Source organism: Alternaria dauci, chromosome 4, assembly GCF_042100115.1.
Source record: "Alternaria dauci strain A2016 chromosome 4, whole genome shotgun sequence".
NCBI lineage: Eukaryota > Fungi > Ascomycota > Dothideomycetes > Pleosporales > Pleosporaceae > Alternaria > Alternaria dauci.
Genome location: NC_091275.1, coordinates 2889169 through 2910168, shown reverse-complemented (window position 1 = coordinate 2910168; position 21000 = coordinate 2889169). Strand labels below are relative to the sequence as shown.

General features: G+C 52.7%; 9 protein-coding genes across 9 annotated transcripts; 3 read left to right on the top strand and 6 right to left on the bottom strand.

The window, feature by feature from the left end:
- Positions 1-222: 222 nt before the first annotated feature.
- ACET3X_005523 (uncharacterized protein) lies at positions 223-962 on the bottom strand (the record flags this gene model as incomplete). Its single annotated transcript, XM_069451737.1, has 2 exons — positions 223-776; positions 827-962. 2 exons carry the CDS (start codon positions 960-962, stop codon positions 223-225), a joined length of 690 nt encoding a protein of 229 aa, XP_069307567.1.
- A 240-nt stretch (positions 963-1202) lies between these two features.
- On the bottom strand, positions 1203-3100 carry ACET3X_005522 (uncharacterized protein; the record flags this gene model as incomplete). The annotated part of the gene is made up of 4 exons (XM_069451736.1): positions 1203-2460; positions 2508-2875; positions 2922-3021; positions 3078-3100. 4 exons carry the CDS (start codon positions 3098-3100, stop codon positions 1203-1205), a joined length of 1749 nt encoding a protein of 582 aa, XP_069307566.1.
- Positions 3101-3570: 470 nt separating this feature from the next.
- ACET3X_005521 (uncharacterized protein) lies at positions 3571-5752 on the top strand (the record flags this gene model as incomplete). The annotated part of the gene is made up of 2 exons (XM_069451735.1): positions 3571-3614; positions 3679-5752. The coding sequence occupies 2 exons, from the start codon at positions 3571-3573 to the stop codon at positions 5750-5752; spliced, it is 2118 nt and encodes a 705-aa protein (XP_069307565.1).
- Positions 5753-6715: 963 nt separating this feature from the next.
- Positions 6716-8100, top strand: ACET3X_005520 (uncharacterized protein). The gene is made up of 5 exons (XM_069451734.1): positions 6716-6807; positions 6867-7058; positions 7120-7392; positions 7455-7617; positions 7681-8100. Exons 1-5 carry the CDS (start codon positions 6768-6770, stop codon positions 7934-7936), a joined length of 924 nt encoding a protein of 307 aa, XP_069307564.1. The 5' UTR covers positions 6716-6767; the 3' UTR covers positions 7937-8100.
- Positions 8101-8297: 197 nt separating this feature from the next.
- Positions 8298-10153, bottom strand: ACET3X_005519 (uncharacterized protein; the record flags this gene model as incomplete). Its single annotated transcript, XM_069451733.1, has 3 exons — positions 8298-9347; positions 9393-9926; positions 9980-10153. The coding sequence occupies 3 exons, from the start codon at positions 10151-10153 to the stop codon at positions 8298-8300; spliced, it is 1758 nt and encodes a 585-aa protein (XP_069307563.1).
- A 584-nt stretch (positions 10154-10737) lies between these two features.
- ACET3X_005518 (uncharacterized protein) lies at positions 10738-13863 on the bottom strand (the record flags this gene model as incomplete). Its single annotated transcript, XM_069451732.1, has 5 exons — positions 10738-11460; positions 11509-12057; positions 12145-12205; positions 12471-13093; positions 13147-13863. The coding sequence occupies 5 exons, from the start codon at positions 13861-13863 to the stop codon at positions 10738-10740; spliced, it is 2673 nt and encodes an 890-aa protein (XP_069307562.1).
- Positions 13864-14537: 674 nt separating this feature from the next.
- On the bottom strand, positions 14538-19092 carry ACET3X_005517 (uncharacterized protein; the record flags this gene model as incomplete). The annotated part of the gene is made up of 8 exons (XM_069451731.1): positions 14538-14667; positions 14726-15750; positions 15815-16068; positions 16125-16266; positions 17200-17349; positions 17401-18003; positions 18053-19002; positions 19056-19092. 8 exons carry the CDS (start codon positions 19090-19092, stop codon positions 14538-14540), a joined length of 3291 nt encoding a protein of 1096 aa, XP_069307561.1.
- A 382-nt stretch (positions 19093-19474) lies between these two features.
- On the bottom strand, positions 19475-20060 carry ACET3X_005516 (uncharacterized protein; the record flags this gene model as incomplete). The annotated part of the gene is made up of 4 exons (XM_069451730.1): positions 19475-19535; positions 19588-19829; positions 19879-19908; positions 19965-20060. The coding sequence occupies 4 exons, from the start codon at positions 20058-20060 to the stop codon at positions 19475-19477; spliced, it is 429 nt and encodes a 142-aa protein (XP_069307560.1).
- Positions 20061-20352: 292 nt separating this feature from the next.
- Positions 20353-20939, top strand: ACET3X_005515 (uncharacterized protein; the record flags this gene model as incomplete). Its single annotated transcript, XM_069451729.1, has 2 exons — positions 20353-20701; positions 20761-20939. 2 exons carry the CDS (start codon positions 20353-20355, stop codon positions 20937-20939), a joined length of 528 nt encoding a protein of 175 aa, XP_069307559.1.
- Positions 20940-21000: the final 61 nt, after the last annotated feature.

Below are 21000 nucleotides of genomic sequence, written 5' to 3'. Positions count from 1 at the left end.
CCAATGTAATGGTCAGCGCGAGATGGCCCCATGGAGACCGAGCGCGGAGCTGACGACGGAATATCGGAAACAGTCCATAGACTTCAATGGAAAAGAGCGTCAGCGAGAAGACATGCGTAGTGGATGGAAGACGCGAGGCTAGAACAGCCGATGCCATCATGGCCGAATTTGTGGATATCGAAGCTGGTAACCTAGAAGCACATGAACTTAGCCGCATGCATATTAGAAAGGAGAGTAATTCTCATACTGTGCACCTGTACCTCCACTGTAATCAAAAAAGGCGACATTCATCATAAGCAACCATGTACTCAGCGCCCATATCGAATCACTCGTCGTAGACCGTGTAAGCGACTTGAGAATCGGACTAAGCCCCAGCAGCGCCGCATAAATCAACAAGGCCGACTTGGCAGTCGCCAGCCGCTGTTGAGCTCGTCCCGAGAGCGCCGACGAAGGTCCCGCTCCCGGTCCAGTCTTGTGTGCATCCGAAGCGCATGTCAGTGCCACATTGGAAACGCTCGCAAACTCCTGACCCATCCAGTGATCCCATAAGAACCAGGCCAGAACTGTGCAAAACGTCGCCCACCCCACTACCGCTACAGGCGACACCCTGTCGTGAATAATGGCCACGAAGCAGCAACAGAATATCACTACGGTTGCAAGATGCTGCACGATGACTGTAGTGTCGCCCATCAGTGACCAGAATTCGTAGGGCTGCAATCTTGGATTGCGCTGGAGATGGTCAAGGAATGTCGTCTCATCTGTATAGTTATCCGGAACTGTCACGCGTCAGATGTGTCCTGTCACAAATATCTGCCCGGGTACCTACAAGGCTGTTTGAACCAAAGCAGCTTCTTGTAGTTGCCTTTTGGTGACCGGTTTACGATCCGCGGCCCGCCCTTCTTCTTCCTGCTACTGGAAACAAGAGGCGCGCCTGTTGGATCCAGGAGCCGATTTTGGTACATATCACGCTTTTTTTTCCAAGAGTTTCAGGACAAGTGGGTGATGATGGAGAGAGATAGTTTAGGTGCAAGTTGAAGGGAACGAAACACGATACTGCACGTGCGCCAATCACAGACGTTTCTGCTTCAGCCAATCACATTCCTCGCCTTCGTCTCATGCACTACGACCTCAGCGATTCTGCAAGCCAGAGCAATTACTTGGTATTTTTGCGAGCGCAAAAGGAATTACTCTCGCGAGTCATCTTAGCGATTAAGCGTTCTCCAAGCAACCATTATCCTCCTCGACTTGGGCACAGTAGCACGGCCGGCCTTGACCTTGAACTTGTCCTGTCCTAAGACCCTTCCAATCTCCATGTAACTCTCAACCGCGACCCGGATTGGGCCTCTTGCCTCAATTGGTAAACGCTCGATCGCATCTTTGGCTTTTTCATATACAGAGAATGCATCCTGCAGGAGACGCTTGCGCAAGGGCTCTATCTGTGTGTGATCTGGGTTCTTTAATACCTCGTCGTAACTCAATCCCACTTCAGCAAGCCATTTCAAAGGAAGATATACACGCCCAATCTTGGCGTCTACTTCAATGTCTCGCGCAATGTTGACATATTGTAAAGCCACGCCCATATCGTTACCAGCAGTAACTACAGTACGTTGCTCCTCAAGAGGAAAAGCGCTAGGATACCAGTCGAAGATGAGTTGAATGCACATCTGGGCTACAGTGCCTGCCACGCGCTCCGAGTACAAGCGCAAATCCTCCGTGGTTCTGATCAGAGGCTCCTTGTCGAAGGCAAGGTCCATCTCGAACCCGCGCAAAAGATCCTCCAACGGCTGGCGCGAGAGCTTGGCAACCGGAAGCTGTAGGAGTGCAGATTGGGTGCCGATTGGGAAGTCTTCCCGGACTTGAGCTTGTATTGTTGGGTTAGATGCAGAATCGCTGTAAGCATTATTCAAGAAATTGCGCAGCTTCGCTATCCAGTCCTTGGCTTCGTCGGCAGAGGAAGCATTGTCCACCAGATCATCAGCAACACGGCAGAAGGAATAGAGGAGCAATAGATCCGCCCGCAAAGGTCCAGGGAAGGTAGCGGAGGCGAGGTAGAAGCTACGGCTTTTTTGCTTGAGACGATGCACGGCTTCGCCTAGACCTACGAGACGTGCATCGTCATACTTGGAGCATGAAGTGAGCAGGGCGCGCATCAAGACGACAGGTGACGGAAGTATTGGGGGGTTCGCGAACAAGGCCGGGAAGGTGTACAGCACTGCAAGAGCATTGTCAAACGCCAATTGACCACATACGATAAGCGAGTTGGTGACCAAGAAGAAGAGGGCTTCTTCAATCTCGAGGCCATCCCACAAGTGAACGCCATATTTTGTACCTGTGTTGATTACCCATGTTCCTCTCCGCAAGGCCAAGGTGTCGACAATCCAGAGGTAGAGCGTCGGAAGGATGATGGGTACCGCGGTGTTGGTTAGAGGGAGCGCCAGAATGAACTGATATGCAAGGCTCCTGTTTCCAGTTAGTACGTGTTCGAGGCATGGTAGTGGTTGTCGTACCAGAGCAGCAGCAGGAACGGGCCGGCCCATATCAGGATGAGTCCTGTGTAAGTGCCTTTGCTGTCATCCTTGATGCAACGCCATCCCCACGCAATTACGCCCAAGAAGAAGATCTGGCCAGCAAGTTTGGTAGATCGCCATCGATATCCGGAAGCGCCGCGTTCAGAGCTGAGGTATGTGGGCTGAAAGGTGGGCCTGCTGAGAAGGAGATATAGGATCGACGTGTTGTATGTCTGCACCACGAAGAAGAAGACCTCCTCCAAAGGAATATCCAGCAGCTTGGGGCCAATTATAACATGAGCGGGGTAGCTCCAGATGCCGGTGCGAATGAGATACGAGTCCCATGGTATGGTCGACAGCACAGCGACCTGGCCTGTTAGCATGACAGGTGTTGGCGAGGATGCGCGTACCCACCAATATCAGGTAGACGACCTTGTACACGTCGAGTTTGGTGAAGAAAGGGCGGTAGAGCCAGGTGAGCCCCACGGCCGGGGGGATCGTGTACTTGAGATGACTAGCCGTCAATGTCAGCCATGAAGGTGCAACGTGGGAAGAGGGCGCGTCACGTACACGAGCGCGTAGTCGAAGCCCATGATAGCACCTTGTGTAAACAGAAGGGGAGAGATGTGCAATCAGCGTCACTCATGGAACCAATGCTGCAGGGAACAGACTAGGCCGCGGCGGGCGTCAGGCACAAGAGATTGCGCGGCAGAAGCCATGATGGACAATATTTGCACTGTCGTTGAAACGGCGTTGCTTGGGCGGCTTCAGAGGATGCGCGCTGCCCAAAGCAGTTTAGCGTCTATGCAAGCTTCAACATGACATCACCATTGCCTGGCCGCCATCACGAGCACATGTCAACCGGATACCCGTGGAAGCGGGCAGCAGCCTTGTCTTTTAGTCTTTATTGCATCATGTCATCGGTTCCTGGTACCGCGCCGCCTTGCCCGCGGCGACATGTGAAGATGCATTGGGCCCGCTGTACTAATGAATTGCCCTCGCCGTTGCCTTGAGCCAACCCGCACGCGTCTTCCAATGCCGCCAAGACAATAACACCGCCGTGATGTCCAGGACTGGACCCCATAGCAAGTCGACGCCAAAGCACCCGTACGCATGGCCCTTCTAATCCACTCTCCAAAGACCACACCTCGTTCTGACTGATTCCCTCTAGATACCTCTCCGGCAACTTTGCCCCCGTCACTACAACATGTCCTCCCACGCCCGTCTCATGGACCGGCCGTATCCCAGAAGAGCTGCTGGGCGGCATGTACGTCCGCAACGGCGGCAATCCCGTAACCAATTCCGACTTGGGACGTGAGGCGCATTGGTTTGACGGCGATGGCATGCTCTCGGGAGTATGGTTTAGCCGCTCTCGTAACGACCCTTCGAAACCCATTGTCAACTTTGTCAACCAGTTTGTCATCACCGACGTGTACCGCACCGCCGTCGAGAACCCAACGCTTCGCACGCCTATTCTGCCTAGCATCGCGACTCTTGTCAACCCAGCATCTAGCCTACTCCTCATCCTCTGGCGCATTCTGCGTACTGTTCTGCTTGTCTTCTGGACACACATTTCAGGTTCTGCACGTGCTATCAAGCGAATCAGCGTGGCCAACACCAGCATATTGTACCACGATGGACGTGCATTGGCAACCTGCGAGAGTGGGCCACCGATGCGCATCGCGTTGCCAAGCCTGGAGACAGTAGGCTGGTTTGATGGAAATCGTGCCGAAGGAGAACCTGCACCTGCAGACCGTGACACCAATGTCGATGAAAAACGTGAAGCTTTGGGTGGAACTGGCTTGCTGAGCTGGATGAAGGAGTGGACAACGGGTCATCCCAAGGTTGACAGAGTGACCAACGAGATGGTTCTCTTCCACTGCAACTTCGTCGCACCCTACGTCCACTATTCTTTGCTCCCGGCTGAAAATTCGATTGCAAAGAGAAGCAGCTCAGAAGGAAGCAGAATCGTCAACGCGCCAGTCCCTGGGTGCTCTGGCGGACGGCTCATGCATGATTTTGGCGTATCCCGACACAACACCGTGATACTCGACTTACCACTCTCGCTTACTCCTTTCAACCTGGCGAAGAACAAGCCTGTATTATTTTACGAGCCTGAGAAAGCCGCCAGGTTTGGTGTCTTTCCCCGACGAAATCCCGAATTAGTACGTTGGTTCGAGACAGATGGTTGTCTCATCATGCACACAGCCAACACTTGGGACGAGTACAACAGCGCCGGGGACATCTCTGCTGTTAGCATGCTAGCTTGCCGGTTGACTTCCGCATCTCTAGTGTTTAGTTCTGGCAACATCGAACCTCCCCCACACCCGAAACACAAGGCGACAGCGCGCAGTAGGCCCATGTCCTTCTTCGCCAAGTACGATGACGAAGAAGAGGTTCAAGATCCGGAGAAATCTTCCCTGGATGACACGTCGCCTCTGCTAGGATGGCACAATGAACCAGAGTCATCAAGGGCGCCTCACAACATCCCCATTTCACATGACGACGAAGAACAATGTCGATTGTATTACTACCAGTTCTCCCTCGCTCCAGGCTCGTCCAACAACATCACTCATGAGTTTGCATTAGCAGCCATTCCTTTCGAATTTCCCACCATGTCTCCTGTCACGGAAATGTCGCGCGCACGATACATTTATGGATGTAGCACTTCAGATGAATCTTTCGGTGCGGCATTAGGCAAGGCGACTAAAATCGATGTACTTGTCAGGGTAGATGTCCAGACTCTACTCAGTCGCGTTCAGCAATCGCCTCCGCAGGCTGTCAACGGCTGTGTTGACACCCGCTCAATCGACGAGATCCTTGCGTCGAACGACCGCAACGATCCCATCAAAGCATTCCAACTTCCGCCGAATCACTTTGGTCAGGAAGCTAGATTCGTGCCTCGCAAGGTGACTGGGGCTGAAGCTGATGATGGCGCTGGCGCAAACGAACAAGACGGATACCTACTCTTTTACGTCTTCAACGAAGATCAGCTCGACGAAAATGGAGAATGCAGAGCAGATGCAGAAAGCGAGTTGTGGGTTTTGGATGCAAGCGACATGCAGACTGTCATTTGCAAGATCCAACTAGGGAGTAGGATACCGTATGGCCTACACGGAAACTGGTTCACTGAAGAAGACATTGCTCATCAACGAGAAGTTACGACAGTAAGATCCGAGTCGGATGCACATTCCGAGGCGGGATCGAGTAATTTGCGGAAAACTCTCATTAGTTATCTGGGCTAATGATGCTTGTGTGTTCGGACCACATGTCTAATGAACCGGATGGTTCCGCGACTTGAGCGCTACCACCATCTTACGTACTCTATGAAGTCTTTTTAGTAAAAATTAATGTCCAAAGAATTCGAAACAGACTTCCCACACATGCTGTGACTTGCTCGGGTGGAATGAGACACAACCCTAGCCCCGATGCAGAATCTAGATTCGCCCCGCTTTGACAGATGCTTGTTTGTGCCGATCCTTGCCGTGGCGGTCGATTTTGTAGTAAGCAGATCTCCTGCCCGCAATCGCCTGACGTAAAAAACACCGACTGGATGGATGGATGCCTGGGCAGTAAGGACACAAGAACATCACACCACCGAGATGTCCGGCAATGATCAACTGTGCCGCGATCGTTGGCATTTTGCCGCATATTTGTAGACTACGCTTCGATGTTCTCATATCAAAATTCCCTATCAACACTGCCTGACGTCTCAACAGACCGTCACATCAAGACCAGCCTTACACTAGTCGATGCAGCTCGATGTCGAAGTAAGCTTAATAGATCGACGTCATAAAGCTTAATCCTGGTGGACCTCCAGCCAACAGGTGGGACGGAAAGCCCGGGCGCTATGCTCAGAGACTCTAGCGTCGGCCATGACCCTAGTGTGTGACATGTCTATTACACCGAGCAGCCATTGGCAGTCACAATGATATCAACCATTTAGAATCGGGAACTGGGAACTGGCAATGTCAAACGCAGCGCGTGGTTCTGACTGGTCGTGACTTGCCTGTCTAGTTATCGCGGCATAGTCTGGGCCTTTCCTCCCACCCCCCTGGCCGATTGAGGGGTTTGATATTTGCATGATCTACTCTATTCCCGCGCGCGAGATATGTCGTCATGACGGCAGGTTTGGATCTCGTGGGCTGGCTGTTCAGGATATAACTCAAAGCTTGCGGCCCTTAGGCAGAAATTAAATTACTTCCTTGGTACACTTCCATCCCGTACTATCAATTCTGCAATTTGATACCCCTCTTCGCCATGGATTTCGTTCGCAGGAACAACGTGCTCAGTTTCAACGGTAAGTTTCCCTTGTTGATCGATTTGATGTTTTGTTGGGATCATCCTAACATGTGTTAGACAACACCGTCAATGGCGCAACGGCAGACATTGCCATCACGGAACGTGGATCCGACTTCTACTTTGCCATCTGCGCCGCGATGGGGTTCTCTGGGTTCTGTTTCATAGGTCTTGCCCACCGCAAACAGCGTCGCGACCGTCTTTTCCACTACATCACCGCATCTGTAGTCTTTGTCGCATGCATCGCCTACTGTAAGTATCCAAGCCATAAACTATACAGATGAGTCATATGCTGATACGCTTCCCTTCGCAGTCACCATGGGAGCCAACCTAGGCTTTACACCAATCGCAGTTGAATTCCAGCGCAGCGACCCCAAGGTAGCAGGAAACTACCGTTCGATCTTCTACGTTCGGTACATCGACTGGTTCATCACCACGCCTCTTCTACTCCTCGACTTGCTCTTGACTGCAGGCATGCCATGGCCGACTATGCTTTGGGTCATCATGGTTGACGAGATTATGATTGTTACTGGCTTGATCGGTGCCCTCATCGACAACCGCTACAAGTGGGCTTACTTCGTTTTCGGTAAGCACTTTCGCTCTTTCCGTGTCCAAGTATCTTTCTTGATCATCTCTAACGATATGCAGGCTGCGTTGCTCTCTTCTACATCGTCTACCAGCTAGTCTGGGAATCGCGCATCCACGCCAAGTCCTTCGGCCGCGATGTTGAACGGGCATTCCTGATGTGCGGAAGTCTGACCGCTTTTCTCTGGATCCTGTATCCCGTTGCATGGGGAGTAAGCGAGGGCGGGTAAGTCACATTCAGGTCCCAAGTGTCGTACCAGCAAGCATACAGCGACTAACATCAGAATAGCAACATCATCGCACCCGACAGTGAAGCTGTCTTCTACGGTGTGCTTGACTTCCTAGCCAAGCCTTGCTTCGGCGCCCTCCTCTTGTGGGGCCACAAGGACATTGACCCAGCCCGCCTCGGCCTCGCTATCCGGGACTACGACGGTGATGCTATGGTCCAGGAGAAGCGCAAGCCTGGTGCTGTCAACGACGGTCAGACTGCTACCCACCCAGATGGCTACAATGGCACCGCTCCTCACGTCGACAACACTGTTTAGGCTGAGGTTTGAGTTTTACTATAACGGTGCCCTCTCTTGAATGGGCAGGATGTGACGCAGACATGGTGGAAGTTGTAATGTGGTAATGATGATGTATTGGCTGTGACGCAAGTTGTATTACGATTACACGCTGGATACCCTCTTTGATAGCGACATAATGAATCTTTGCTCTTTTCCATCACCACGTCTGAATCATGATACGATGTAGTCAACGTTCGCCGCCTGCACCTATCGACAATCAGATTTCACATTCATGAACCATGCCAGACTGAGGAAAAAATGGGTATTGAACATTGTAGATACAGTCAAGGTGATGCGATGCGCTGAACGCCTAGATCTCAACAAGCCGTGCACCTACACACTACCAATCGCCCATCAACCCATTACCAGCCTTGTGATAATACAAAGCACCAGGTACAGTCGTAAGTACAAGGAAAACGCTCAACAATATCCACACGAGCCAGCTGAGATATGGTCCGTTCTGCGTCCGATCCAAAGCACCAAGCGACGGCTTAGTCTCCTTGGTGCCCAACGGGCGCCACGGAATGCGACTCTCTTGTTTCCGGTCGTAGAGTATTTGCTCCGTAACCAGTTTAGCACCAGCAAGCACGATAGGAACTCCAGTGCCCGGGTGCGTGCTTGCACCGACAAAGTACAAATCTTCAATGCTGCGATGCTTGGTCTTTGGTCTGAAACTGAGCACGTTGAAGAAGGAGTGGCTCAGGCCCAGGATAGCACCACGGTCGAGGTTGAATCTCGACTTCCACGTGGGCGGCGTGTTGATGATCTCGTCGATGATGTGGGGGCCAAGTGATATCTTGAGTCGTGCTTCCATGGTTCTGATGACGGTGTCGCGCGCTGATGCTACCATAGAATCCCAATCTTGAGTTAGGCCTTTGGTGTGCTTGGAGCCCTTGTGCGAGTCCGCAGAGTTGCTTTCCAAGTGCCCAACTGGTACCAAGATGACGAGAGAGTCACATCCCTCTGGCGCAGCAGAAGGGTCGACGCGGGACGGGACATTGACGTAGAAGCTTGGTTGGTCCGGTATCAGGTGCTTCTTGAAGATGCTGTCGAAACTCTCCTTATAGTCTTCAGCGAGGAAGATGTTGTGAGCGCTTAGTTCAGGGAATTGCCGGTCCAGTGCCCAGTAGAAGGATATACTGGAGCAAGAAGTTTGACGTTTCTGGAGAGATTGCCCGAATGAGGATGAGGGAAGGAGATTGTTGTATGCATATGTCAAATCTGCGTTGCAAACAATGACATCGGCGGTTAGCGGGGCCTTGGTGTTGTCCTCAAAGACAATGCCGGTTGCACGCTTCCCGTCGGCTGAAAGCTGAATGTTGCGGATCGGACTGTTGAACATGAACTCAACGCCTAAGCGCTCAGCGACGTTGACAAGAGATTCAACCACCTGGTCAGGTTAGCGAGAGGAGTTTCTCCCTTGGATTGTACTGACTTTGTGGAAGCCACCGATGGGATACCAAATGCCCTCAGCCAATTCCGTGTACTGCAACAGACTGTAGGTTCCTGGAGCATCAAACGGGCTCATGCCCATGTACATGCTTGCAAATGTAAAGACTCTTCGCAATCTCTCCGTCCAGAAGTATTTACTCGCTCGGTAGTAGATACTCTCGAACGGATGTAGCTCGAAGAGATGCAACAAGAAATCGAAGCGAACCATACTCGCCAACGAGTAGAAATTCTTCTTTAGCACATGGATGATTGAAACTTCATAGTGGCGATGCGATTCTTGCAGGAAACCAAGGTACCGCTCAAATCCGTCTTTTCCCTCGAAACGCTCGATTTCCCCCTTCATGACGGAGATGTCGGTGGAAAGCTTGAACGTCGTGTCATCGTGGAAGTGAACATTGTAGTTCGGGTCACATTTGACCAACTTGATGCCCTCAGCATCGAGTGAGGTCCCAAGATCCTCAAATGCCTCGTGGAAGAACCGGGGGAGGAGCAACAAGCTCGGGCCCTGGTCGAACCTCTGTGTAGCGATTAGTGATGCTGTGCGATGCGCCCGCACGTTCGTCAACTCACATATCCGCGGTGGTGTATCAAACTGCATCTCCCGCCCGAAAAGTCATTCTTCTCGACCACAGTCACCTTGTAGCCGGCCGCTGCTAGTCGCGCTGCCGTCGCGACACCTCCGGCACCCGCTCCTACAACGATGGCACTAGGGCGCGCGCCCTTGTTCTCGATATGGTCCCCCATTTGATAGACTGGCAGATGTATGAGAAGCGGCACAATTGCGATGAGCGTTAAAAAGAAGACGCGCTGTAGCGCGCCACACTCGGGTATTCCTGGATCAATGCACCCAACGTTGCTAGTCATGACGTCTACAAAAATCAATATGGCTAGGGGCGCCTTGACTACTTGTTGAAACGCGTCGGCACATGTGTTTTGCACGTGAATGCGTCTTGCTGTTCGGCCATCAACATGTGCATCGCTCCTGGTGCTCCTCGACCCCTGCATACGATGTTGTAGCTGTCAAGCCACGTGGGTGAGGCTCAGGACATTAGATATTGTCCGCGCCAGCGCTACAGTACGACGGAAGGCGGCGGAATGTGCACCTGCCCCAAGACTTGGCACCACTGGGAATGCCATCTACTCAACCCTCTGGTGGTGTGATGTTGAGCATTCTCCAGGTCACGATAAGATCATATCGACGTTTCAACAAGTACCCGCGATCGCCGAGCTCGCTAGCGTCCTTTTCACTCGATCGATAACGTGTGAACCATGATTCGCATATTACAGAAAGAATAAAGCATTACATTATTGCGACATAAAGCGTCGTCTTAATTATACAAAGTAAGAATATCAGTAGAGTTTGAGTACTCTGGCTGGCACTCCTCAGTAAATCCGCCAAAAAGTGCGGCTCTTTCTTGAATGAAATCCTGGAACGCGGTCTTGGAACAGCTCTCCCCTGGGCCATCAGCACAAGACAGCGGCTGCGCATCCTTGTTAACCAGAACCCGGAAATACTCGTCAGCAGAGTAACCGTAGCTGTCGCATGTCATCTTCTCAATGGCAATGTTGGACAAGAAAGGTAGAATTCTCGACGACCTCCATGCTCTTGCGTGGTTGGGTCTGTCGAGCGGCATCGTGGCGTTGGGGTTGTTCAATCCGGTATCGGCGGAATTGTTGTACAGGCCCATGGCGACTATGACGGTGGGAGGCAGCTCGCGGTGTGTGAAGGAGACGTAAAGATCCTGATCAGCCTCATCTGCGAGCATTTCGACGGCGGACGCATTGAGCCAAGGAAGGCCGAGGGCGCCCGACAACTGCGCGCTTCCGTAACCGGTGTTGTAAAAATACATGATGTCATTCATGTACTCGAAGGAGAGCCACTCGTCCTGGGAGAAGAGGTCGAGGGAGCAGAATGGGGAAGAGCCACGGATGACAGTCTCGTATCCGCACAGCTGCTGCATGCCCACGATATCATCGGCGGTGAAGTTGAAGGCAGGGGCATACGCATTGAAACGTTCGGCAATGGGCTTGGTGTATATTTCCTGATATTGCTACAAGAAGGTTAGTTATTGTCGTCCTCTCTCCCTCAGGATACGTACAGATGACTGCTCACTACCGTAGGAAGAGCTGTACTTGGGGCAACCCTTGTAGGGTGTTAGAGAATCCGCGCCCCGAGCAGCATCTTCGCGCACGGAAACGCGCTCGGTGTTGTTGCTCTCAGCCACGAGACCGTCAATGAATGAAGACGCGCTGAGCTCGGTCCGCTCGGCAGTTGATGTCCATACGCGCTCAGGGTCCTTGAAGGTGGGATAGCGCAGACGGACGTCGACACCCAGCTTGTATGATTCGAGCCTCCCGACGGTAGTGAGGTCCTCTAGCTCTTCGTCGCTGATGGGTGTCTCCCACTTAGAAAGGAATGACAGGGGGCCTGCACTTCGCCAGTCTGCGGTCGTGTTCTTCAGCTTGTCTGTGAAGGGCTCAATGTACTCTTCATAGTCAAAGTCGTTGGCGTAGATGGCAGCATGGCGGATGAGGTACGAAGCGCGCGTCACGTTGCAGCCCTGGGGTGGCTTTGGGTCAAGGCGCGGATCCTCGAAGTAGGGGGCGATACCGGCAAGATGCTGCAGCGGGTCGAAGGAATAGGCTGCCTGTGCGGTGGCTGCATTAGCAACTGCTAGGAGGGATATGAGAGCCGACTTCATGGTAGGCGATGAGGGCTAGAGCGCAAGCCGTACCTGGAAAAGCAGGGAGACATGATCGGCTTTTAAGTACTGCACGAAGCAACCAACGATGTCACTGTCCGGATTGAGCCTGCTGCACGCTGTGGAGACGGCCCAAAGCAGGCTGCGCTCGACGGCTATGGGATGATATGACGATGTTTGCCAGGTACTGGCCAAGGCAGGGCTAAGCTTTGACTATCCCGAGTTCCGTCAGCCACCATTCAGAGAGCCTCACCTTCCCCACACATGCACGCTGACGCAACACGCTTTGAACCAAAAAAAAATGCATTCATGGGTATTCGGCAACAAACTCGCTCCTGTCATTACACCACCTCTCTCACACTACATTCGCGCGTCTCTGCAGCGTCTGCACTCTGAGCTCCAACACTTGGCACTCATTCTCCTTGCGGTGCAGATCTCTCATGAGCCCCTCCTTCTCCGACCGGAGAGCCTGCAGCTTGCCTCCAATGCTCTCACGGTAGCTTGAATGCTCCTCCAGCAAAGCTTCAATCCGGTACCAGTCCATCTGCCCGCTTCCTGTAGCGGCACCCTGGCCCCTCAGACGCGCAATCTCAGCGTCTTTGGCCTTGATCGTTGATTCTAGATCGGCAACTGTCCCTTTCCATGCCTGGTGAGCCGTTGCCCGGTTCAGGTCATCGATGCTACCGCCACCCGACATTCCCAACTGAGCGACGAGGTCCGAATTCCTCTTTTCGAGTTCGAGCGCTCGTTGCTCAAGAGCTGCTACCTTGGCCGCAGTGAACAGATCCGTTGTGTCGCGCCGTTCCAGAAAGCTGCCTACACGTGCTCGGCTCGGGCTGGTACGTCCAGCCTGTGCATGGAGTCGCTCTACTTCCCTCGTCTTTTCCGCAAGCTTGCTCCGTACAATTTGCACGTTTACAAGGTCTTCGTCGCGTAATGCCTTGGTCGCCTCCAATTCGCGCCGACAGCTTGCTAACAACCCCTGCATCATGTTAGTCACATGGCCTTCGCCAACCCGTCGTCTCTTGCACTTACACGAATCTTGATGTTGTTCTCCACGTCTTCGTCTCGGAGACTCCAGATGGCCTCGTGTCGCTTCCACCACAGCTTCTTTTCCTCTTCCAACGCTTTCAAACGCGCTACTGTCTGCTCATATTCCTCTGGTTTGACCGTTATGATTGGGTTCGCTTGTTCAATGTAGACAAGCTTGGACATCAAGGCGGCAAGCTGCGACTCTAGAGGGCCGGGAATGTGCGGTGCGGGTGCTGGTGATACCGGTTCCTGTTCTGTGAGGCTCATCTTTATGGCAGAATTCTCCAATGACTTCTTGGGAGGATATGGAACATCCTCTTCATTGCCATCCAGCGTTGAGGACCGCGAAGTTGCATCGTCGTCCACTGGTCGCTCAACAAAAGTTCGCTGGTCTTGATATTGCGGTCTGTTCGCGGAGACCCCGTAGCTAACGTCGTTTCCTGGTTTCTGAGGGACTGGGCTCGCTGTGGAGTTAAGTTGCTGTCGCTGCATCTGCATCTGCGACATCGCTGACATTGACGTGTCTTGCGGACGTCGGGTGAACGGCTGTTCGTCCTCTGAACCCAGGTCAGAGTAGTTGTCTGATTCGTAGCTCCTCGATTGTCTCTGCATCTGGGGCGAACTCATCGATACGGGCCGGCTCCCTGACTGAAAAGGCACAATCGAATGGACAGATGAAGTACGCTTAGCAGTTGGGTGTACGCGGTTGGGTGCCCACATCCTGTGCTGGCTTTGTGGTCGGGATAGTGCTACCGGAAAGCGTCTGCGTATATGACGAAATCAGGCGGACTGAGCGAGGAAGCTGGGATCAGCTGGCTTTGTCGGATTCAGATTGGATTTGATGGCCTTTGAAAAATTGAGGTTCGAGTCTACCTCTATGTAGTCTATCGTGGCCATGCTTTGAAACGATGCTGAGACGTAGGGGCCAGAACACCGATATCTGCGACACAGACATATGAACAACAGCCGTGTCAGGCTAAGATTGCCGCTCAGCCTTGGACTGCAAGAGTCCGACTTATTGCGCCTGCACTTGGTACAATATGTCAAGCCCGTACGTCGAAACGGCCCCGCTCCAAGCCCTATCTCTCGCTGGTGCAACACCAAGCACTGCGCGAGTCATGTTACGCTTTTCCAACAGTTCAGACTAGAAGAGGCCGGGCGCTACGGATGCTGGTCTGAAACACTTGGAGCCGCGATCTTGTATCAACACTACCCGCTATCACAGTGTGTCTAACACGTATTCATACCCTCTTGCAATGCATGCCTCAGCCGAGTTGCAGGCACACAGTTAAGATGAGATTACGGACTTGGGCGTGCACGTTGTCAAGCACACCTTTTTCGATGTTGAATATAACTATGCTACGCCATAATGTGGATGAAGATATACTGTCTCATCACATATCGTAGCGATCTGTACTATGCTTGACAGGTGTGTACAGAAAATAGTCGAACGACGCTACCTTTTCTGTGCCATTGATATCAGACGCTGCGACGCCCACGAATGCGCCAGTAAAGCTCCCGTGTCTGTTTTTGCAAAGTCAGCATTAGCATATCATCTCACTAGCGGGCAGAATGAACTCACGCTTGATGACCGCCACACTCATCGCTCAAGATCGAAGCATCGTAGACCGGTCCAATATCCGTCAGATCCGTCAGCCCCTCCAGAGCGTAGCGGAATCGGAGTTCTCTACCCCGAATACTCAGCGCCAATCTAACTTTACCCTCTTGTGGAATCGGCACCGGATCCGCGAGGGGAAGTTTCAGATTCCCATCCGGCCACGAAGCTTCCGAGCTTAAGATGAGCAGTTCGCGCCGACCATCAGAGTCAGCAGTAACAGTCAAGTAAAAGAAATTATATCGACAATAGTACGCAGTCAGACCTGCAAACGTGCGTTCGTCGTCTGGACTGAAGCTCACGACTGTTTCGGCGTCGTACGAGAAATGCGTCTGACGACGTGCAACGAGCGCTTGCTCGAACCAGGATCCGATGGCCTCGCGTCCAACGAGGTGCAGGCCGCCGTTCTTGATGCTAAAGATGCGTTCTGGTTCTGGTGTACGGAGCCACTGGAAGTCCTTGTGCAGACCGTCGCTTCCATCGAAGACGTACCGCTGCTCAGACCAGTAAGAGCTGTCGTCACGCTGTGCTGGCAGTTCGACATGGAGAGACGGAACAGGTCCGTTCTTGACATACAGCCAGTCGTCCTTGTCCCAGTATGCTTCTTGAATCGCTGTCTCGCGCCCAAGAACGCAGCGACGGGCTTGGGTCGTTGGACGGCCGGTCAGATGAACGAGGTACGTCTTGCCGTCTGGGGTGTCGACTATGTCCCCGTGACCTGCTCTTTGCAGAGATGCGAGTGGTGCGTCTTTGGAGCTAAGTATGTACTTTTGGGGGTGGAGTTCATATGGGCCCCAGATATCTCGCGATCGCGCAAGAGTGCAGGCGTGCTCGTATGCGGTGCCTCCTTCGGCGGTCAACAAGTAGTACCATCCGTTTCGCTTGTATAGATGCGGGCCCTCGACAAGAGCCAGTTCTGTACCGGTGAAGATGGTCTTGCATGGACCGATAAGCTTTTTCGCTTCAGCATCGTATTGCTGTATTCTGATGCCCTAGATGTAGAACAACGAGGTCAGTGTCTGCCGTATCGGTTGGCCATAAGAATTATATACTAACAGCGAAGAATTGTGGACGCCTGCGGTGGTCTTGTAGCATATTCACAAACCATTTCGTACCATCGTCATCGTGAAACAGGGATGGATCGAATCCTGAGGAGTTGATGTAGATAGGATCAGACCACGGACCCTCGATGCGATCAGCCGTGACAATGTAATTGGGCGTATCCTTGAACGAGCCATCCTTGCGCTTTACATCCGTGTATACCAGCCAGAACTTGCTACCGTCGTGTGTAAGGCAAGGCGCCCACACCCCTGGATCGTTTGTTACAACAATGCGCAAGTACGGGTAACCTTGGTCGAGTACGTACCACAACTATCGGGATCGCCGCGCATATCTAGCTGGCTTTTCCTGTTCAGAGGGCGGCATAGCAGCTCCCAGTTGGCGAGATCTGTGGAGTGGTGGATCTGTACTCCTGGATACCACTCGAACGTGGATGTTGCAATGTAATACTAGTTTGATATGGTCAGTCCATCTCATGTGGTTTTTTTTGAAATTTAACGTTCGGTTATTTTCTAGTCGTATCAAACAGCCTTTTCCATGATTCTCATGGCACCCTGGCTGTAGGTAGAAGCAAAATGCAAAAACTATAACACTCACTACATTATCCAATTAGCTTACACAGCGCCAGCAAAACATTACAATATCTTACCGTCATTACCAACACGTAAAACAGACGGATCCGCGTTGAAACCCGGAAGAATAGGATTACGAACCAACGGCATGATGGCTATAGACTCTCTTCTTCTCAGTATGGGTTGCGCCGCACAATTGTTCAGCTATATATATTCATGGGGCCCATCAACGACAAGACAATGTCGGCGATTGCCCGCAACGAATTAGCCGGCTGCGAACCGCGTCTTTTGCCGGCGCCTAACTTGGCCACAGTGTTCGTTCTCAACCCCGCGCCTGAGAGCCGACATGCAACGTCAGGCCCGAAGGAAGCATAAAACTGGAGCTGATGATCGCACGCCTATAGCTATGATGTCTTGGAGCATGTGGTAACGAGGACTGTGACAGAAAGTATAGCCACCAAGGGTGGACCGGTTCAGATTTCAATTGTAATTGAACAAAAGCAAAGCATAATGATGCATCACCAACAGCCATGAGGCAGTTCAGTATCAGTCAGAGTGTTTGCAATGATTGTACTAATTCCAAATGGGGAGATGCCGCGCTAGAAGCTGCCCAGTGACCCACATGCGGCTCACTTGACACCATCAAGCAAGTATCTCTACCTCGCGCAGTAGATACCAAATCGGGCTATTGTAGTCCCATTCACATTGGCGGTAATTTTTGCAACGCTCCCATGCTTACCACATATTAAACCGCTTGGTGTTGAATTAAGCTCTCTAGTCTTGGTTTTCTGACACACTCTCGTTGCCTGCTTCTTGTCTTTCCGGATCTTGGTTGTTGGTAGAATCGTGACTTGTCGTCTGTTCAGCGTTTGGAGAAGCAATAACACCCGCAGGAGGGACAAAAGTATCGCCTTCGTCCGTGTCTAATTGCATCAGGAAAGTTTCCCAAATCTCAATGAGCTAATACGCGAGTTAGTAAACCGTAGGACTTGGTGAGCCATGTAGACTGACCTCTTTTTGCGCTTCTACAGCACTCTCCAGGAACGTCTCGACGCCCGACTTGAAGTCTTCAACCTTCTCCCTCTCAAAACGTTCCAGTTCGCTGCGCATCAGCCGACCCATATCATCGAAAAGCAACCTTGCTTGATGAACCTTGCGCTCGGCGTCTGCAACGTCGGCGCTGAGTTGGTTCAGACGGTCTTGCTGTGATCTGCCTTGTCTCAAAAGCTTGTCCTGATTCGTTTTCCGCTTCTGTAGCTCCTGCTCAGCAGAGTGCCAGGAATGGTACGCCTTCTGTCGCTGCTGGAATGCGGTCTTTACAGATCCTATCAAACGAATGTACTCGTCTATTACGATGCCCATGGTGAGTATGTCTTGCTGGGCCTGACGCTCGTAGAGTTCACGGATGCGAATCTGGATGTCGGACAGACTATCAAGCGGCGCAGACAAGGATGGTGATAGCTCAACAGCGGATAGAGAATGTAGGGAAGCCGAGAAGTCTCCACAAGCCTCGGCCAGACCTTTGCGCTGTGTGACTACAGAATCTGTAGCTTTGAGAAGAGCCTTTAGCTGCGCTTCAAGAGCATCGAGATAGATTCGGCGGTCATGGAACCACTGCAATACCGTTAGCGAATCGACCTGAAACAGAAATCGCTATACGCACGTCATCATGTTCCACGAATTTACCACTGCTGCCAGAGAGCATGGAGCCAAACATGCCCTTGCTCTCGTTGAGACCGGGGTCTTTGCGCTCCTTGTTCTTGATGTCCATGGTGAGGGCTTCGCTTTCGAGGAACAGCTTCAAGTCACTGTCGTGTTGCAACACTGGATGAGCAGCCGCCTTGTTAAGCATGCGCTCCAGAGCAGAGCGCCGCGACTCAACAAAGTCGGCTTCAAAGCGACCAACGGCCTGTTTCTCTGGCGGTGGAGGAATAATGACTCCAGGGTTGTTGTTGTGCAGTTGTGTGTATAACCAGAGGAAATCACGATAGCGGCGCGAGACGGTAAACTCGGGATTGCGGTAGCCCTTGGAAGTCGTCTTGGTGGTGACGGAGTATTCTGTGTGCGAGCTCGTGAGGTCGCCAACTTTGTGAGGGTCGCCTACAGAAATGGCAAAGGACGGCTTTGCGGCCTGCTCAACGCTGACGCTCGGCTGTGTCTGGCGCTGGGGTGCGGCAGAAGACGGCGCCTGGACTGGAGGTGGTATCCTGGCGCCCTGAGCGGAGGGTTGCTCGTCGTTGTCGTCATCCAGGTCGACAGAATCCATCATGCCGCGCAGCGAAGGCGTAGAGGCGCCGCCCGGCGCGGGGCGAGTGCTGCGCGATGCAGCGGCTTCCTTCTGAGGCGGCGCAGGAGGGGCAATCTCGGTGCCTGTCGTCGGCGAGGGGGCGCCTAGAGGGCCCAGGGGATCATCGACAGCCTCGAGTTTGGTCGACTGCAGGCCATACTGCCGCCGTCGGGGACCGCGTCCAGCGGGTGAGCGCGGAGCAGAGGCGGCAGTAGGCGCCGACTCTGCAGACGGCTTGGTAGAGGGCGCGGCAGAGTCGGTCTCGAGCGTGTCGTTCTGCTCTGCCTTGGACGCACTCGGCGCAGGGCTCGACCGTGAGGGCACATCTGGAAGCCTGTCAGCTCTGCGCAGTATCGTCGGCAAGACGGTAGACACGCACCTCCCCACGGAGAGCTCCCTTCATCTCCAAGGTCCATTGGCGCAATGATTGGTCGTGTGCGGGGGTGGTTGGAGTTGGAGTCGCAGGTGTAGTAGGAAGCCGCATGCTCATGGCAGCTATGCATTGGCGCTGGGTTGGCTATGACATACAGGGTCCACTAGTCGTCGCGAGACCCCATTCCTTCACCACATGCCATGGCATCTCGCATACAGACAATCATTACATGCAAGCTAACTAGAATTACAGACCCGAACTGCCCAGGCTCACTTTGCCGTGCTCGCAGGTATAGCAGATTTTGCCGTCTTCGGATTCCAGCCTCATCACGCCCCTCGTCTGAGCCAGCCGCTTCCCAAGATGCTCAACCCAGCTCTCAACGAAGATCTTTGTACCTTCAGCGGCGGGTCTTAGATACGTCGTGTTCACTTTGGACGCGTCAGGCAGGTCGTTGACAGGCCGATAGTATTCACAAGGTTGCACTTACTGTCACAGCGTTAGCAATCATGTCTCGACTCTTTGTGCGGAATCACCATACCAGTTGCGTGAGACATGCCCACGATCCCAGAATCCTTCGCGCATACACGGCGTAATAGCCATGGACGTCGTAATGTCAAAGATCAAGGCCACAGCGCCGCCATGAAGTGAGCCGCCCATGTTGCACAGCTGCCTAGACACGGTGAAACTCATGACATTGCGCGAGTTGTTAGCGTTGTTGCTGGTCGGCGCAAACGTCACAGATTCGAGCTTGAGGAGCCGCGCAATGCTAGCATCGTGACCCTATGCAAAAGTATCAGAGCTGCACCATCGAGTGAAAAAGACAACATGCATCGTAGTCGCTCGAGTTTATTCCGTCGAACTTGCGCTTCGTGTTAGCCTGCGTGTTGCTGCGAGGTATCCACGGCCGTCACGAACCCAGTTTTGGACTTGTTGGAATGGTGAAAGGACATCATCATCATCGCCGCCGCTCTCAGCGCTCTTCGCGGGGTACTTCCGTGTAGGATCGCTCATATTCGAGTCTTGTTAATGTAGACGTACACTGTACGGATCCAGCAGGATGCGCGATAGATACATTGAGACCTCGGCATCTCCATTAGCGCTAACTTGTTTGAGACATTGTATTAGAAAATATTCCCAGAGGGTAGTGAGACCAAACGTTCCATCCCACGCGCCCCGAGCCCGCCTGTTGAAACAACGCCTAACCATGGACCCGTCCAGTCTCTTCCGTCAGCTACTACGCATGCCGGTAGTACATCGCACTGCGCTAATCGCGCCTACGCGTCCACATGCGCGCGCTTTCGCCATGCTCGCACCCCCGCTGCCGCAATCACGCTTCATGTCTATCCCCCGCATTGTCCAGCCGAGCTTCTGGGCCTCGATGATACCCAAGCCACTCAAAACCCGCTCCGAGCAGCCTAGGCGCAAAGAATGGAACCCCGCTACCCCGTACATTATTCTTGGACTGCTCGTCGGTAGCCAGGCCATTCAGATACTATGGTTGAAGCAGGAGAGGACACACAACCTTCGCAGAGCCGAAGCCAAGATTGGTGTGTTGAAGGAGGTTATCGAGCGCGTACAACGAGGCGAAGACGTCTCGGTCGAAGCAGCTTTGGGAACGGGCAACGCAGCGGATGAGAGAGAATGGGCGGAGGGTAAGTCGATATTCCGAGACACCAAAGCTAGAGACGTATCGAGTGCTGACATGTATTAGTTCTCAAAGACATCCAGAATGAGGAGGCTCTTTTCCAGAGCAAAAAGAAGAGAAAGGCGTTGAGAGATGCTGCTTTGCAGGATGCCGCTTCTACGCCAAACAAGGACCAACAGGAGACAGCAAAGCAAAACTTTACTAAACAGCAGGTGGAGAGCGTGGGCGGAGTCAAGTTTTACTGAATTTGAAGATAAGAGGTGACATGACAATTGATATTGAACTGGTATAAAAGCTTCCTACTCG

Bases quoted from the DNA above. Each gene is read 5' to 3' on its own strand.
- ACET3X_005520 (XM_069451734.1), top strand. From the start codon at position 6,768: ATGGATTTCGTTCGCAGGAACAACGTGCTCAGTTTCAACG. The intron at 7,059-7,119 runs GTAAGTATCCAA...TTCCCTTCGCAG, and splicing joins TGTCGCATGCATCGCCTACT to TCACCATGGGAGCCAACCTA. The intron at 7,393-7,454 runs GTAAGCACTTTC...AACGATATGCAG, and splicing joins GTGGGCTTACTTCGTTTTCG to GCTGCGTTGCTCTCTTCTAC.